This window comes from Triturus cristatus, chromosome 11 (assembly GCF_964204655.1).
Source record: "Triturus cristatus chromosome 11, aTriCri1.1, whole genome shotgun sequence".
Lineage (NCBI taxonomy): Eukaryota > Metazoa > Chordata > Amphibia > Caudata > Salamandridae > Triturus > Triturus cristatus.
Window position 1 is genome coordinate 180,453,606 of NC_140594.1, and position 18,728 is coordinate 180,472,333.

Sequence of the window (18,728 nt, forward strand, 5' to 3'; positions counted from 1 at the left end):
GAGGGAGTAGGAGTACAATACTTATGGATGGCTGCGCTGGTGAAGATCCTCGATTTCCAGATCGGAGCCAGAACTGTAGTCATGGGAGAAAGCTTCCTCATCTGCTTTCATCTGTTGTGGATGGTGCTCCCCCTCGATGTCCAGGGTGTTTTCTCTGCTCCTACGCGACACATCGGAACCGACAGTCGCAGATGGACTTCTTAGAGCAAAAAGAGTGGCAGGTGCCACAGGCAAACTCATTGGAAGACAGACAAAAATTACAGAACTGATAAAGGTATTGTAAAGGGAACGTGGTTGGGAGATGGAAGAAGGCCCCGAAGGGTGAAGACCCATGTGGGGCCGAGGCCCCACAAGAGTCGCCTGGCCTGAGTTGTCGACGCGGGATAAAGAGAAAAGAAGAACGCGATTGAGGAACAATACTGACGAAGGGAAGGACCTGTATAGACTGAACAGAGCATCATGGCAGTGTCGGACCAGAGCACCTGTACAAACCAGATGGTGGAAAGAAAACAATCTAACAATGGAGTCGATGACCAAGTGCTTTGCCAGCAAGAGGAGTCATCACAGTACCTTGTGACTCGAAAGACTTCTCAGAAGAAAAACAACCTGCACACATCTGGATCCAACATTAGATAGCACGAGTATGCACAGCATGCGTATCTACAGCCACACATGCCTCAAACACTAAAATTACGGGAAACACATCATTTCTATTGTTTAGGGGAATAGATACCAGTTTTTCTGCTGGTATCTATTAAAAAGCAACTGCAAGTATAAACAACAAAATAAAGCAAAAGCACTGCAGAATACTGCAATGTCTAATGACCACTATTCACAAGAAAATGAGCAGAAATGGGTCTAAATTTGTCTGATAAAACAAAATGTTTCAAACTTACGTATAAGAGGAAAGACTGCTGTCATATGTCGACACTATGCCATAGTTTTCTTCATTATACCGAAACATATCATTGGGATCCCATCCATTAGACTAGAAGGGAAAAAACACATGCTTTATTATATTGGTAATGGAGAAATTAGCAAAGGTGACCACAGTAACACCAGTATTCCTAAATCGACTTGCTCCTTGAATAGTATGTTGAACTAAAAAATGGGATGGATACATTCACTTCCTGCACCACCTGCACTACAACATTAAGAGCCTTTCTGTTCTGACAATCTTTTCTTCACCTATGAGTCAAAGTACATAATGGCTACAATGGAGTTGAGCATATAAATGGTTGTCTGAATGGGTGAGGGGGTTTAAGGAATAGTAACAGTTGTTAGCAGAGCAAGTACATTTCACTTGTTCTTCTTCAAGCCCTCAGTCCTGTGTACAGAAAAATAACCAAAGCAAGAGTTACAGGATCAACCAAAGCATGGCATGTTGTTAACAACGTAACCAAAAGGAAAATGCTACTTACCCAGTATGCATCAGTTCTTGGCATGTAAAACTGTAGAATCTCATGCTTTGCATAAGATCGCCATTCAGTGTTGGGGCCGGGAGTCTGCACTTTGTTTTTCTGGAAGAAGTTTTCCCTAGACACGGGGTAGGGGACTCCCCGTGTCGGGTGATAGTGCGCATGGTCATCGGCTCCATCTTCAGATTGCTTTCCGCAGAGGGTAAGAGAATGGAGTAGTAATAAAGAATAGAGATGTCCATGTGTAAATATGTGTAGTAAAACAGAGAACTACAGCAGTTACAGGTACCCGGGTGGGCGCATGGGATGGATAAGTTACTTACCTGTAATCCTAGTGCTTTTCCAGTGGTATACTTATCAAAGTCATAAGCACTGAATAGTCCCGCCCACGTGCGGAGCTGTTGACCATGTGACCACTTGGACTTCAAAAACACAAATAAACTCACCTGTGAACAAGGCGCTTGGCGCCGAAACACGCAAGGATTAAGAGTTGTTTTAAAGCTGCCATGACAATCAGACCAAATAAAGCGTCAGTTTGAAAGGATGCCAAAGCTGTGGGCTCTGTTTTGTTCTCGTCTGTGCTACTTACAGGATTCTCCATTCCTGCTTGAGAGCTCGCCCTGCAGAGTTAGAGGCCCCCGGTAAAATGGAGCTTTTTCGTGTGCATTCAATGGAGGGGGCATGACTCGCTCTTCACCACACCTTTCACTGGACTTCCAAGAATATTTGGTGTTGGTTATGAGAAATGGAGACGAAGGAGGGGTCGCCCTCTTTCTGGCTGACTTTGTGCTTTTTCTTTCAAGCAAATATCACTTTGGAGTGGCAGCAAAGTGCACTGTGCTTTTTATTTTTTCCATTTTGCATCGCAAAGACAACACAGACATTGGCAAACATTACTGCTATTAAGCGAAACATAATGCAACGTGAGCCAGGCAGTTAATTTGAATAGTGATGCATTCTGGGTACTGTGGTCTTGATGTTGACCATGTGACCACTTGGACTTCAAAAACACAAATCAACTCACCTGTGAACAAGGCGCTTGGCGCCGAAACGCGTAAGGATTAAGAGTTGTTTTAAAGCTGCCATGACAATCAGACCAAATAAAGCGTCAGTTTGAAAGGATGCCGAAGCTGTGGGCTCTGTTTTGTTCTCGTCTGTGCTACTTACAGGATTCTCCATTCCTGCTTGAGAGCTCGCCCTGCAGAGTTGGAGGCCCCCGGTAAAATGGAGCTTTTAAAACCATAGGTTTCACACACATTATAGTTAGGAATTGGCATTTAAAAAACCTTGCAAATTCACTTAAAAAACCATAGGTTTCACACATGTTATAGTTAGCTGGACATTTCCCTCGTAAAAAACCAATGACATTCCCCCGTTATAGTTAGTACAGGCAACTATAACTCACGCGACCGCAATCCTCTGCTGATGACGTCAGATATTACATCACTGTATTTAGACACCTATTTACCCATGTCTTCTTCCATTAATCTTTAGCTATACATATATTACAAATATTTATTTTTCAGAAAGACACATATGTAATCAGTGATGTAATATCTGACGTCATCAGCAGAGGATTGCGGTCGCGTGAGTTATAGTTGCCTGCACTAACTATAACGGGGGAATTTCATTGGTTTTTTACGAGGGAAATGTCCAGCTAACTATAACGTGTGTGAAACCTATGGTTTTTTAAGTGAATTTGTGCGGTTTTTTAAATGCTAAGTTATGTATTTATTAATATTTTTTTTTTTCAGGTTTTCACCGTGCGCGCGCTGTGGGCACTCGGTGCGCTTCGCGGACCGAGCGCCCCCGAAGCGTTGTGCGTGCCGTGCGCGCTCCGTGCATTTTTGACAAAAAAATAAATGTTTTTTTCACCCTTGGGGGTCCTTCAGTGACCCCCTGATAAAGGCTAGGGGGTCAGGAACTGTCCACCCTGCCCCCTTTTCACGTTCTCCACCTTTGTTTTTCACTGCCTCAGACTGCGAGAGACAAAATGGCGGCCGCCACTTCCTGATTTCGACCGATTCGAATGATTACTGACATCTAACAACCAATCAGAATTGCGCTCGCGCACGGCATGTTGCGCGCCCAGTGCACGCACGTTGCGCGCGTATAGATATTGATATGGTTTTAAATGCTATTTTCTCAGGAAATACTGAACAGATTTACACTTCCTTGACCTTATGGCTACCTCTCTGCCAAATTTCACGTAATTCTGTTCAGCCGTTCGGGCTGTACCTTCGACTAAAGGTACTATGGAAAAATGCGTTTTGGGACCCCCCTTTTTTTCTCGGCCCCCACTTGACTAATCACCCAGAGACTTTCAGGGTAGGAGCGGAGCGGAGCGCCCCACCTATTTTGAAAAATTTGCGAGGATTCGTCAACCGGCGCCAAAGTTATTCAAAATAGAATTTTCAGATTTCCTATGGAAACACGGTCCTAACTACAACTATCTAATATATATATATATATATATATATATATCACCTACTGGCGGTCGCCAGTAGGTAGTTATAGTTAGGACCACGTTTCCATAGGAAATCCGCAACATTCTATTTTGAATAACTTTGGCGCCGGTTGACGAATCCTCGCGAATTTTTCAAAATAGGTGGGGCGCTACGCTCCGCTCCTACCCTGAAAGTCTCGGGGGGATTCGTCAAGCGGGGGCTGAGATAAAAGGGGGGTCCCAAAACGCATTTTTCCCATGCATTTTTCCATAGGACCTTTAGACACAGCTACAGCCCGAACGGCTGAACAGAATAACTTGAAATTTGGCAGAGAGGTAGACCTCAGGTCAAGGAAGTGCCTTTTGTAGGTTTGGTGTAAATCTGTTCAGTAGATTCTGAGAAAATAGCCTTTAAATCAATATATATATCTGAGTCAGCTTACGGTGCGCTTACGGTACGCTTACCGTACGCGTATGTTGGCGTGCGCGAGCGCGATTCTGATTGGCCCTTAGATCTTAGTAAACATTCAAATCGGTCGAAACCAGGAAGCGGCGGCCGCCATTTTCTCTCTCGCACTCTGAGGGGGGAGCTGATAAACAAATGCCAAAAACATATAAAGGGGCTGTTTAGACAGCGCCCATGCACATAACCATGTTAGTTGAGTCTTCAAAGATCCCCCAAGGCAAAAAACGGTAATTTTTTATTTTTCGAAAATTTCGCCGATTACGCTTACCGTACGCTTACCGTACGCGTACGGTAAAAAACTTATTAAAAAAAAAAACCCCCCACTCTCTCCACCATTTGTGCATGGCATATAAGAGCACAGCATTTCCCCAAAAAATTTCAACAGATTACCTATCACAAGGAAGCGCATAATATGTCCTCCATGCGCGCACGGTGCGCGAAGCGCATCGTGCGTACATGGCCATCTAGCGCACCGCGTGCCCACCGTGCGTGCACGGCACTAACTGCGTAAAGTGGGCGCGCGGTGCGCGAAGCGCACCGCGCGCTCACCGTGCGCGCACGGAACGAACTGCGTTAAGTGGGCGCGCACGCCACGAATGGCGTAAAGTAACTTAGCATTTAAAAAACCGTACAAATTCACTGCAAAAACCATAGGTTTCACACAGTTATAGTTAGGAATTAGCATTTAAAAAACCTTGCAAATTCACTGAAAAAACCATAGGTTTCACACATGTTATAGTTAGCGGAAATTTTACTGATAAAAAAACCAATGAAATTCCCCCGTTATAGTTAGTGCAGGAAACTATAACTCACGCGACCGCAATCTTCTGCTGATGACATATGTGTCTTTATGAAAAAAAAATATTTGTAATATATGTATAGCTAAAAATTTATGGAAGAAGACATGGGCAAATAAGTGTCTAAATACAGTATTAGCATCAGCAGAGGATTGCGGTCGCGTGAGTTATAGTTTCCTGCACTAACTATAACAGGGGAATTTCATTGGTTTTTTTATCAGTAAAATTTCCGCTAACTATAACATGTGTGAAACCTATGGTTTTTTCAGTGAATTTGCAAGGTTTTTTAAATGCTAATTCCTAACTATAACGTGTGTGAAACCTATGGTTTTTTCAGTGAATATATACACTAGACAAGGCTACAGGTCGAACGGGTGAACGGAATTACCCCAAATTTGGCAGGGAGAAGGGTCTTGGTCTAGAAAGCATGCTTTTACTTGGTGTAAATCCGTTCAGTAGTTTGAGAAATATCGAAATTTACAGATATCGATATTTGGGAATTCTGCCATCTGATTGGCTGAGGCGTTACAAGCACGAGCTTGCTGCTTATTGGTTGTGAGCGCTGCGAGCGGTTGCAACTAGGAAGTGTTGGCCGCCATTTGGTGATTCCGTTTAAGCGAGTAAGGGGAAAAAAGGGCGAAGAGAGTAGGAAAGAGGAGGGTAGGAGCGCTGTGGGGTGGTTATGGTGTACTACACAGGGAGTGTGAAGCGATGTATTCACCCCTACCGATGTGAAAGTGCTGTTTTGCCCAGAGTGAGATGATGCTGAGGTGAGGTGCCGGTACACTCGGGGATGAAACCGTGAGCAGATTGCTGTAAACTGATGTGCTCCTGGCGCTGTAGGATACTGGCCGCTGTAGCATACCTGTGCAAGTGGTGTTAGTGTGGGTTTAGACTATAGCGGGAGTGGGAAGCAAACTACTCACCCCTAACGGTCTGAAGACTCAAATGGAGTGTTTTAGCAAGCAGGAATAAAGAAATAATCGTGAAGAATATAATGCAGAATATTGCAATGCCACAGAAGACAAATGGTGAAATCAGGTGTGTTTAAGAAAGTGGCTGTGTGGGATAAAGCGATGGAGTCTGCAAGTTATATAAAAAGTGTCTTTATGTAAGTGCCATAAATGGAACCACTGGTGCAAAAGCTAAGGCATCCAGCTGAGGCAAACTCCAACCGCTTCTGCTGTATTCAAAGCTAAGCTTCTGCATCAGTCAATTCCACATTGCATGTTACAGTTCCATGTGACATAAACAATACCTATTAGACATGAATGACTGTAAATTGTAGAATGAAAATAAAGGTAGGATATGATTACCACACTGTGACAACCAGTTCCTAAACACTGCCGTTTTTTTTATCTTGATCGCCAGTTCGTGGGTTGAGGATGAGCTAATTTGTGTGAAAGGGCTTTGTGGATAAGAAGCAGGCAGAGAGACGTGTGTACAAAGAATAGATATGGTTTCAAAATGGATGTCGGGTTTAGGCTAATTTAGCAAGTAAATAGCGTATTTGCATAGGCCGTACATCATCCGTCCCTGGTTAGTGTGGAGAGGTAAGGGCCAATAATGAAAACAACAGAGTTCAAATGCCTATGAACACTTAGAAAGTTATTATATGAAAATAGTTAAATTGAAGTGTATTAAAAAATTTAATAGGAAAAAGTCAAAAAAGTTGGAAAAAATCAATCCAAGGATAACGTGAATTTCTTACAAGTCTTGGAGATTGCAGTCCGGAAGTTCTTCAGCGGCTTGAGATGCATAATGTTCCAAAAGGCAATTGTTGCCATCGTGCGAGAAAAGCGAAGCGATCCAATTCATATCCTCGAAGGGACAGTAATGTTCCTCAAATGTTGGAGCGGCAATTTGAATTGGCAGGCAATCTGCAATATTGTCAAAGGTCGCACGTTACAGGAGATCTTTCGCAGCTGCGCATAAATCCCATTCCGCCAGGATACCTTTTTGCGTTGCGTCCGCCATTGCTCCACTGCCCGAACAATCAAGTTCAGGGTTTTCAAGATACTCCATTACCTGCTGGATATCGGGAGCGTTTGCTGGGATGTTGGCAAGGCATAGATCCATTCGCCAGTCGATTGGGCAAGTTTTGCAATAAAAAGATGGTTGCACGCAGATTGTATATGTGTAAATAAATGTCATGTTGTAGCTGTCTCCGATAATAGATAGAGGCAGGCAGCCGAAAAGATTTTCCATTTTTTCACGGTATTGATGTAGCTTTGCGTAGAGGCGTATTCTGTCGGACATGCTTTTTACCACAGGGGGCGTAGCCATTTTTAACAACCTAAAATAGTAGTAGGATGGCCACAAACGGAGCGAGAATTATGGGCACTGTTGCGGTTATTCCAGAGATGATCGAATTAATGAAGTCTGGTATTAGACTAAAAACAGTTTGAAAGCCTGTGAGAAGGCCGGAGGAGACAATGTTAAAAAAGTGTGCCAGACCTTAAATGTCAGAAGTGTTGAAAATTGTGTAACAATTCACAAAGTGTAATGGCAGGTTCGTATTTAAAAGGGAGTGTATTTTACTTGAAGTTCGTGTTATCTGCAGTCGATAAATTACTTTTGGAGAAGTGAGGGACACTTCTGTTTGAAACAAAAGCGCTTTCAGTTTGCTCCGTTTAATAAAATCTGTTTTCACAGTAGGTATTTAAGGCCAAGTTGAACTTGGGGAGTTACTTTGTGTGGGTGGGAATAGAGATTGCCAGAGGAAGTCATCCAGTTTGAAACAGTAAGGACATACGGTATGCCAGCTCACATTGCGTAGCAGTCCACGTTATTAAGAAGCAGATAACTGCCGTTAGAAAGCTGTGTGAATGTTGGTCGGATTGTGGGAGTTGGCGTTCTTTTAAGAAAGAACGCACGATTGGGGGCAGTAAGCTTAGAAGCGTTGTGCAGTTGGACATTCTTGCATAGTAATGAATGATTGCCATTGTGGTCCCACTTTTCACCTATGAGAAAAACTTCGGTATCCTCTTTAAAACAGCGATATGTAAATGGGAGAAACCACTGCTCGTGAATAAACGCGCTACCTTATATAATCACATACAACATGACAAAACATGTACACCTAGCAGTCACTACGTACTGTGGGAACCGTGGCTAGCCATGTACAGAAACCAAACATAGCACCTCTGCCATACAATGTAGAATGCGGGGAGAGATGGGAGAAAAGTATGTGCGAAGGTGGCAAGTGATTCTCGATTATAAAAGTATACAATAAAAAGTGTTGCGGGTATGTGCCGGACAGACTTGAGTATGCAGAGCACAGACATTTACATGTCAACATACACTGATAGTCTATTGAGTGAAGTAGACTGTGGACGCAACCATGATAGTACAGTTAATAGGGAAGATTACAAAAACATAGCGCGTACGTGCCCCCTCCCCCCCCCAAAATCTTTAGCGTAGTGGGCTGGCTCGGCGTAGGCAAGGCTAGCGTAGGGGTATGAATAAAATGCACGTTTCTCTGGGTGTGGTTCTCTTCCGGAATGGCGAACATGTCCGTCATGTCTGCGCAGCTTACACCGCCACGAGGCTGACACCGTGAGCGAAGGTGGCTGCGGGAATAATGCTCTCTGCCTGCTGCTACCCAGAAACCGTCATGGCCCCTGCGACGCACATATGCCCCACAGTTCACCTTTCGACACCGTCGTATGTGAAAGAGGGCCCACCACGTGCCGGCGGAAGCTTTTGGGCAGAGGTCTGCGAGCTGTGAAGGCTCCTGAAATCAACGCTGGCTACCGCGACACAGGCAGACAGCGCCCAGTCTGAGGCCAAGCATTGTGGAGTGCTCTGTATACTAACACAGTAGTCGAAGAGGTACCAACAGTGGAACGGTGCCTTGATCCCACAATGGACGATGTTAGAACTACATCTGAGAGTGGAGATGAAGGTACGCCCTTCGACCAGGTGCAAGCAACTCTAGGTCCCAACAGTGGAACAGTGTGTCTTGATCCCAAAATGGACGATGTCCGATATTACCTGCTGCTTGGTTTTGACAGAACTCCCTCAGTTGAGGTACATCAGACTCTGTGCTTCCGTAGCTAACTGCTGCATATGATTATTGGGCTTGGTGACTGCACTCAGTGGAGTACACCGTGGGTCGGAACAGTGAAACGGGGTCTTGATTCTGTGATTGAGGATGTCAGAAGTTAAAGTTTGTGATGATTTATGTGTACCCACTCCGATCAGGTGAGACCAAATGCTTGCTTCCGAAACCAACAGCACTTGGCTGTGAGGCATTAATGACAACTGCCTCTGGCCTACAGTGCGGTCAGCAGGGTTCAAAATTCAGATCGAGTGGTGATTGTTTAATTAGAGAATCCAGTAGCCAACTAACTACGACGTATATTGAAATATACACAATAGCCTTTTAGTATACTCGCTTGAAGAGGTTTTGTAAGATTACTTATGGGTCTAGTACAATGACCAAATTCTTCTTGGTAGTGGTAAAGAACACTGAATAACAGTGTACACAGTGGACAGCAGAGATCGCAATTCGAATTGTTTTGATTTATTTATTGCAGAGTTTTGTGTAATTTATTTTGTTATATTTTGTGCAGAGGACGTGAGAAAAAAAGTATTCATGGAAGACTGTGCTCACTACTGCCTTCAATTTACACTGCAGACAGCAGTGTTCACAATTCAGATCGAGTCGCTATTGTAGATGACGCAGTCCTGTAGGCAAAAGACATTGATCCAGTGCGCTCTGTCTGCACGACGCATTACGCATCATCACAGGGTCCGCACACGGTTTTTGTTGCTTCACGTACGGCAAACTGAGCAGCTCAAGTCAACGCCACGTGTCTGTGGGCCCTTGCTGACCACTCTCTGGCCTACACTGCAGACAGCAGTGTTTACAATTCTGATTGAGTTGCTATTGCAGATGATGTAGTGTTGTAGGCAACAGACATTGCTCCTAGTACGGCCCGCCCGCAGCATGCATCATCGCGGGCTGTGCACATGCTGAATGCTTTTGATGTGACTATCTAAGTGCACTAGACCTGATGGACCCTTTATGATACAATCTTTTTGTGTATTGTTTCAGATCTACTGCCTGTATCTCAGTATATCACAAGTTATGGTTCTTTTACAATAGAATCTTTTCTGTATTATCTCACATCTAGTGTCCCTACCTTACTGCAGCACAAACTATTGAACCGTTTATTATTGAATCTCTGTGTGTGATCCAATGATTACTGTTGTAGTTGATGCTAGCAGTAACCATTCCCTGAGGGCTGGTTTACACTCACCGCACATGCATCCAGCACAGACGTCACTGGATATGTGACCCTGGTAATAAAAAGGAGTCGAGCGCATGTGCCCGTACCCACTTCCACTAACTATCTGTGTCCGTGTGTTCATTATCTATGCAGGATACTGCCCCTGGGCCGTACCATTTTAGATTGTGCTGTGGACAGCGTATGCAACCATGTTACCTCTGGCAGTGGGGAAAAGTTCTGTTATGTAGCTTTTAGATGCATGGCTATCACAGGTGGAAGGCTGCTTTACAGAGCATGAATATTGATGAAGATGATGGTTGCAAGTTGTGTGTACTGTCAGATGTGTACATAGCAAAAAGTTTTCAAAAAAGCTCTGTAAGCAGAAGGGGAGTCTCTTATCAAACGATGTAGAGAATGGCGTAAATGGGTGGGGTCCTCCAACTGTTACAATGGGAAATGTTATGAACCAATCAAATGCTTTTCTTTAAGGTCACATGAGAATCGCGCAGTGAGCGCGCAAGGAGGCCGCACCAGACCCGATTTAGAGAAAATATAAAATAATATACGTTTATTACACTTAGAAATATATAAATGTTTAAAATATTTTAGATTATCGCTTATTCTCATATACACTTTAAACTTATTTAGGTATAGTTTTGTGCCGGAAAAAAAAGAGGGAATTACGTTCCCGGCGTGACTCCATACGTCTATGATGTAACACAGGGCCTGGCAGCGTGCACTCGTCGCATACGCAAGGCGCAGCGGGCGTGACCCCATATGTACATGACGTAAGGCGTGGCTTGGTACTGCGTACCCGTCGCATACCAAAGTAGCAGCTGGCACGACCACATACATATATGATGTTACATGGAATGCGGTGCCACGAACCCGTCGGATACGAACTGAGCATCCTTTACATGTTTAGCAATATAGCGGATAGGATTCACGTGCTGATGGAGCTGGGTACACTACCGGTACGGGACTTCATTTTTCTCAACAAACAAAAAAAACGATATACATACTTTTTGGGGGAGATATAAAACATTAACATATTTTTCAAATTAAAAACAAAAGGATAATAAAGTTCAAAAATATTACACACAAAAAATAGAAAAAATATAGGTTTTATAAATATTAAAATATGAAATTAACATTTAAAAACCTTAGAAATTCACTGAAAAAAACATAGGTTTCAGGGACGTTATAGTTAGTTGGACATTTGACTTGTATAAAACCAGAGAAATTCGCCCGTTATAGTTAGTTGAGCTAACTATAAGTCGCGCGTCCGCAATGCACTGGTTATGACGTGGTTAAGAACAACAGGCACAGATCCCGTGTGAATATACATGGGCAGCGAGATCAGAGGCATCTGCTGCCGCACTGATGATTTGGTTGCACACCAGGCCCCCCTCCTGGAGGATCTCCTGGAAGTCCTGCCTGTCTTCCTTTGGTAGCTTCTCTGTGAAACGACAGAGTCCCACAGAGAATGGTCATATTGACCCAATAATGCTGAGGCGCTGGCCACTTTCATATAGGATGCTGATGTATACATCCTCTTGACAACAGAATCCATGGCCTTACTGTCTTTATCAGGAGGTACCGCAGAAGATGCTGCCCCCGTCTGGTTCTTCTGTGCTGCTGACACGATGACTGCGTCAGGAAGGGGGTCAGCTCTCAGAAAAAGTGGGTCCTGCTCAGGAGCCTTGTATTTTTGGGTGATCTGTGACGGAGCTGCTCCCACCGACGCTGGAGTCAGGAATTTCTGAAGAGCAGGCTCTAACAGACCCAGGACCAGAGGAAGAAGAGGCCTAGATGAAGACCTGTGATGAAGAGTCTCGAAGATGACCGATGTGGCAGGGACAGAGACAGGCATCTCGATATTAAGTTTTGCAGCCCCCCTACACAAAACCTTGTTGAATGTCACAATGTCATCGATGGGAGATACCCTACTCGGTGGCGAAGAAGAGAGTTGGAGAGTAGTCTGCTTTTGAAGGTCTGTAGTCTGAGGACCACGAAGACTATCTGTGGCTTCGCCTTCTAGGAGAGTGGTGGCGAGTTACTGACGACCGACTCCTAGGCGAGCTTGGTCTATGCCTTTGAGGAGTGGCACGCCACTCGTGTCCCACAGATGAATGAATGGACTGAATAAAAAGAGACCTTGACCGGCTAGGAGTATGATCCAGCCTGGATATTCTCCGAATCTTCCATTCTCTTATGCTCCCTAGCCATCTCGGAGAGATGTTAGTAGGAGGAGCTGCAGCCGTTAGCGAGGTCTCAGGAGTGACTTGTACTATCCGGAGATCCGGTGAAGAAGAAACACTCCTGGATGTTACCACCTGGACATCCTGTGGCGTCGATTGGTCCCTCGACGTCACCCTAGGTCTCTTGGCAGGGGGAGATCCGTGACTGGACTGCGATCTCCTCACAGTCTATCTGGACTGCGATTTTCTGCACAGTGACCGTCTGGGCCCCAATGGCGATCCGCGTGGCCTCGACATCGACCTTCATGGTGACAGATGCTTCGACGTCGACCTGCTTGGTGACGGATGCCTCGAGGTAGAGTGCCTTGACGGCGACTTCCTTGTAGGCGACGTCGACCCCCTCTACGGTGATCGCCTGCTATGACTCAGTTGGAGAATGACTGCGTCTTACAGACATTGAGTTTCTCGGTGTCCGGCTCGACATCTATGTTTGTGGCACTCGCGCCGTCAGTGGCACCTTTGATGTCGCACAGGTCCTCTCGGAGGCGGGCTGTTCTGTCAACGTGGAAATGTCGACATCGAGCGACTGCCTTCAGCCGTCATAGGCGAGCCAGAATTGGATCGCCTACGCGATGGTGCCGACGTCAGCCTGTGATGGGACTTTGTACCTGAAGTCGTTCGCTTCTCAGGTGAATGGTGCCTCGACTTCGACACTGAAGGAGAGCACAAGGGTACTTTCGCCGTCGATCTGTCCCCCGAAGGTTTATGGGTCCAGTGTTTCCTCTTCTCACCCTTGTCTTTGCGCTCCAACTTTTTTTGAGAGGAGGGCTTCTTCGAGAGATGTTCTTCCATGCCATCCTTTCCGCTCTCCTGCATAGCATGCAGTTTGATCTTCTCCCTTTCTCCAAAGGTTCTTCTTGAAACATTGTTGCAGTGATAGCACTCCTCTGGTCTGTGAGATGATGGTAGACAAGCAATAGAGACCGAGAGCGGGTTTGATTTGGCCATCTTTTTTCCACAGGCCGGGCACTTATTAAATAAGGTCGGCATTTTGACAGGAAAAAAATTAACCAAATATAGCAAATCAGCCAAATTTAGTACCCCAGGTACTAAAGACGTCGAGTGAAACTCAAATAATTCACTTTAGAACAATTAGTGAGAAAACCCCACTAAGGGCCATATGTATGAAGCCAAATACCGGTCGGTAACGGCCGATTTTCAGTAAATATCCCGTTACCGACTGGTATTTAGGCTTTTGCTATGTAGGGGGCATATTTCAGGATTCGGTAATTTACCGAATCGGTAAAATTACCGAATCGAATCCTGAAATGATATGTAGGGGGAGTGTCTCGTTGGTGTGTGGATTCGTTATTTGCCACCAACTAAAAGTTGATGGTAAATGACGAATACCTGTAAAAAAGCATTATTGTGCAATTTGAAGTGTGCAATGTGGCAGACATACATGCCCTTAGGGCATGTATGTGCGCCACATGTGCACACATGGACGAATCAGGGGTGCAACAGGGTGTCAATGTGACACCCTGCCACCCATGATACTGCCTCCCCCATTACCGATTCGGTATTTACCGAATCGGTAATGGTAACTGGCTTCCCATTCATTCCTATGGGCCACCAGTCCCATAGGAATGAATGGGAAGCCAGTTGCCATTACCGATTCGGTAAATACCGATTCTTAAATACCGATATTTACCGAATCGGTAATTATTTACCTACATTACATTTACCGATTCATAAATACCGAATCGGTAAAATTCGGTATTTAAGAATCGGTAAATGTAATTTACCTACATATGGCCCTAACTGACAAGCTCAATGCTCCAGGATCCTCACAGAAGGAGCCGGAAAAAAGAACTGACCTGTCACCTGTGGTGCATGATGGGAGCCTGGGGGTTCCTGGAAGTCTTAAAGGCACGGCGCCAGTTTTTTCCAACTGTTCTATATGCAGCCTCTCTAGGGCTAATCTGCCTCCATGATCTTGCCTTTTTACCTTTGACAATAAAGGCTGTGTTTTTCAAAGCAAACTGAAAGCAGTATTCTTTATCTGTATCATGAAAATATCAGGGTGTATGTTTCTTTATTATTTCAAATGTAAAAGATTTACAATGCAATTGTGGCAGAGTTGAGCCTAGTAATAAATTTTCAGGATATATATATATATTACCTACTGGCGGTCGCCAGTAGGTAGTTATAGTTGGGACCCCTTTTCCATACGAAATCCGCAACATTCTATTTTGAATAACTTTGGCGCCGGTCGATGAATCCTCGCGAATTTCTCAGAATAGGTGGGGCGCTACGCTCCGCTCCTACCCTGAAAGTCTCGGGGGGGATTCGTCAAGCGGGGGCTGAGATAAAAGGGGGGTCCCAAAACGCGTTTTTCCCATGCATTTTTCCATAGGACCTTTAGACAGAGCTACAGCCCGAACGGCTGAACAGAATTACTAGAAAGTTGGCAGAGAGGTAGTCCCTAGGTCAAGGAAGTGCCTTTTGTAGGTTTGGTGTAAATCTGTTCAGTAGATTCTGAGAAAATAGCCTTTAAATCAATATATATATCTGAGCCCGCTTACGGTACGCTTACCGTACGCTTACCGTACGCGTACGGTGGCGTGCGCGAGCGCGATTCTGATTGGCTCTTAGATCTTAGTAAACATTCGAATCGGCCGAAACCAGGAAGCGGCGTCCGCCATTTTGTCTCTCGCACTGAGTGTTATTTATCAAACATGATGCCAAAAAACATGTTACGGGGCTGTTTTGACAACTCCCTCCCACATAGTCATGTTGAGGGAGTCCCCAAACATCCCCCAAGAGCAAAAACGGTTTTATTTTTTTTTCGGCAATTTCGCCGAGTACGCTTACCGTACGCGTACGGTTAAAAAATAGAAATAAAAAAAACACTATCCACACTTACCCCACCCCCTGTGCTTTTGGTGGCCGCAGGCCACCAAATGTACAGGGCTTATCACATCAGAAAAAAAACTAAATTTTGGCAACATGAAATTATAAAATCGAAATAAAAAAAAAAATATCCACATTGACCCCACCCCCTGTGCTTTTGGTGGCCGAAGGCCACCAAATGTACAGGGCTTATTAAAGTTGATAAAAACCGTGCACGGAACGAACTGCGTTAAGTGGGCGCGCACGCCTCGAATGGCGTAAAGTAACTTAGCATTTAAAAAACCGTACAAATTCACTGAAAAAACCATAGGTTTCACACACGTTATAGTTAGGAATTAGCATTTAAAAAACCTTGCAAATTCACTGAAAAAACCATAGGTTTCACACATGTTATAGTTAGCGGAAATTTTACTGATAAAAAAACAATGAAATTGCCCCGTTATAGTTAGTGCTGGCAACTATAACTCACGCGACCGCAATCTTCTGCTGATGACATGTGTCTTTATAAAAAAAAATATTTGTAATATATGTATAGCTAAAAATGTATGGAAGAAGACATGGGCAAATAAGTGTCTAAATACAGTATTAGCATCAGCAGAGGATTGCGGTCGCGTGAGTTATAGTTGCCAGCACTAACTATAACGGGGCAATTTCATTGGTTTTTTATCAGTAAAATTTCCGCTAACTATAACATGTGTGAAACCTATGGTTTTTTCAGTGAATATATATATATATATACACACACATTACCTATACATATGGGTATATATGTATATTTTCATTGAAAAAACCATAGGTTACAGGGGTGTTATAGTTAGCTGGACATTTCACTCGTACAAAACCATTGAAATTCCTTCGTTATAGTCAGTTCTACTAACTATAACTAGCGCCCGCAATACACTGCTGATGTTGTCACATATTACATAATTCATGACATGGTCAGTGACATCACTGATGACATCGAGTGAATGTGGTTTGGTTCGATATTTAAATATGTAATATGCAATATATATATATACATATATATATATATATATATATATATATATATTCACTGAAAAAACAATAGGTTTCACACATGTTATAGTTAGCGGAAATTTTACTGATAAAAAACCAATGAAATTGCCCCGTTATAGTTAGTGCTGGCAACTATAACTCACGCGACCGCAATCCTCTGCTGATGCTAATACTGTATTTAGACACTTATTTGCCCATGTCTTCTTCCATACATTTTTAGCTATACATATATTACAAATATTTTTTTTTATAAAGACACATATGTCATCAGCAGAAGATTGCGGTCGCGTGAGTTATAGTTGCCAGCACTAACTATAACGGGGCAATTTCATTGGTTTTTTATCAGTAAAATTTCCGCTAACTATAACATGTGTGAAACCTATGGTTTTTTCAGTGAATTTGCAAGGTTTTTTAAATGCTAATTCCTAACTATAACGTGTGTGAAACCTATGGTTTTTTCAGATTTTCAAACCTAACAGCAAATCCATAGTACTGTTCTTTGGTTACACATTTTTTTGTACCAATACAAAACATGCTTCTATTAATTTACACATACAGCCTAGTTTTTATTCTAGAATGGTATGAAACAGCCAATCAGTTCTTTTTGTTTTGAAAAAAATATGTATGCCTCCATTTCCAAACTGTCTTTCTTTTCATATTGCCATTCTACTGAAAGACACCTCCTGAGTGCATCCAGATCTCCTTTGAAGATGTTCACAGTGTGGATTGTAGGGCACAGCTATGTCTTCTGGAGTGAAAAGTTTGCAGAGAAAACAGATATGGTGAGAGACCTTGCTTTGCCAAATGTAGACATTAAATGGATTGGTCAGAGAGGGTTAAAGTGGCACCAATTGATGCCATTGGTGAAATCCTTCATGCAAATCCAACACCCTGACCTCATAATAGTGCACTGTGGTGGCAATGACCTAGGCACTTTGACTGGGGTAGGTCTGGAAATGCTTATGAAGGACACCTTTGCACAACTGTTTTCACTTTTCCCTAAAACTGCCTTTGTGTTTTCCAACATATGCCAAAGGCAAAAATGGAACTGGTCCAATCATTTCTGTCCACAGATTGACAAAGCAAGAAAGCACGTCAACAAATCTGTTTCTGCTTTCCTCCGTGACTATGGTATGGGTGCCATTTACCACAACAACTTGCGTTATGACATGCAAGACATTTATAGAGGAGATGGTGTGCACTTCAATGATGAAGGGAACAGTCTTCCTTTTGAACCTTAGACTCTGCATCGGTACTTACTTGTAGGTACCACTAAAAAAATGACTTCATAAACACAACAGCTCTTTTTAGAGCTCCCTAATATCTAAACTCTTAAATCTGCTTTTCATTTATTTATTTTTATTTTTTTTACCGTACGCTTACCGTAAGCTTACCGTACGCGTACCCCGTGATTTTTTTAAAAATCAATAAATGTTTTTTTTGTACTTTTCTGTCCTTCTTTGACCCCCTTACAAATGTTAGGGGGTCTGTAACTCTCCTCATTGCCTCTTTTCTTGTTTTCACTCTTTTTTTTCAGAGTGAAATACACAAAATGGCGGCCGCCGCTTCCTGGTTTCGGCCGATTCGAATGTTTACTAAGATCTAAGAGCCAATCAGAATCGCGCTCGCGCAGGCCACCGTACGCTTACGGTAAGCGTACGGTAAGCGTACCGTAAGCGGGCTCAGATATATATATTGATTTAAAGGCTATTTTCTCAGAATCTACTGAACAGATTTACACCAAACCTACAAAAGGCACTTCCTTGACCTAGGGACTACCTCTCTGCCACATTTCGAGTAATTCTGTTCAGCCGTTCGGGCTGTAGCTCGTTCAAAAGGTCCTATGGAAAAATGCATGGGAAAAACGCGTTTTGGGACCCCCCTTTTATCTCAGCCCCCGCTTGACGGATCCCCCCGAGACTTTCAGGGTAGGAGCGGAGCGTAGCGCCCCACCTATTTTGAGAAATTCGCGAGGATTCATCGACCGGCGCCAAAGTTATTCAAAATAGAATGTTGAGGTTTTCCTATGGAAAAGGGGTCCTAACTATAACTACCTACTGGCGACCGCCAGTAGGTAATATATATATATTATCTGCTGGCGGTCGCCAGTAGATAGTTATAGTTAGGACCGTGTTTCCATAGGAAATCTCAAAATTCTATTTTGAATAACTTTGGCGCCGGTTGACGAATCTTCGCGAAATTTTCAAAACTAATGGGGCGCTCCGCTCAGCTC

At 43.7% G+C, this 18,728-nt stretch overlaps 1 protein-coding gene across 17 annotated transcripts in view; it reads right to left on the reverse strand.

The window, feature by feature from the left end:
* Window positions 1–18,728, reverse strand: part of ATXN2 (ataxin 2) — a 1,509,788-nt gene that overhangs the window by 1,232,781 nt on the left and 258,279 nt on the right. For all 17 annotated transcript variants that reach the window (XM_085634791.1, XM_085634789.1, XM_085634788.1 and 14 more), the window contains one exon: window positions 897–988. In XM_085634791.1, the coding sequence (XP_085490917.1) occupies window positions 897–988 (92 nt within the window). The remainder of the gene's footprint in view (window positions 1–896; window positions 989–18,728) is intronic.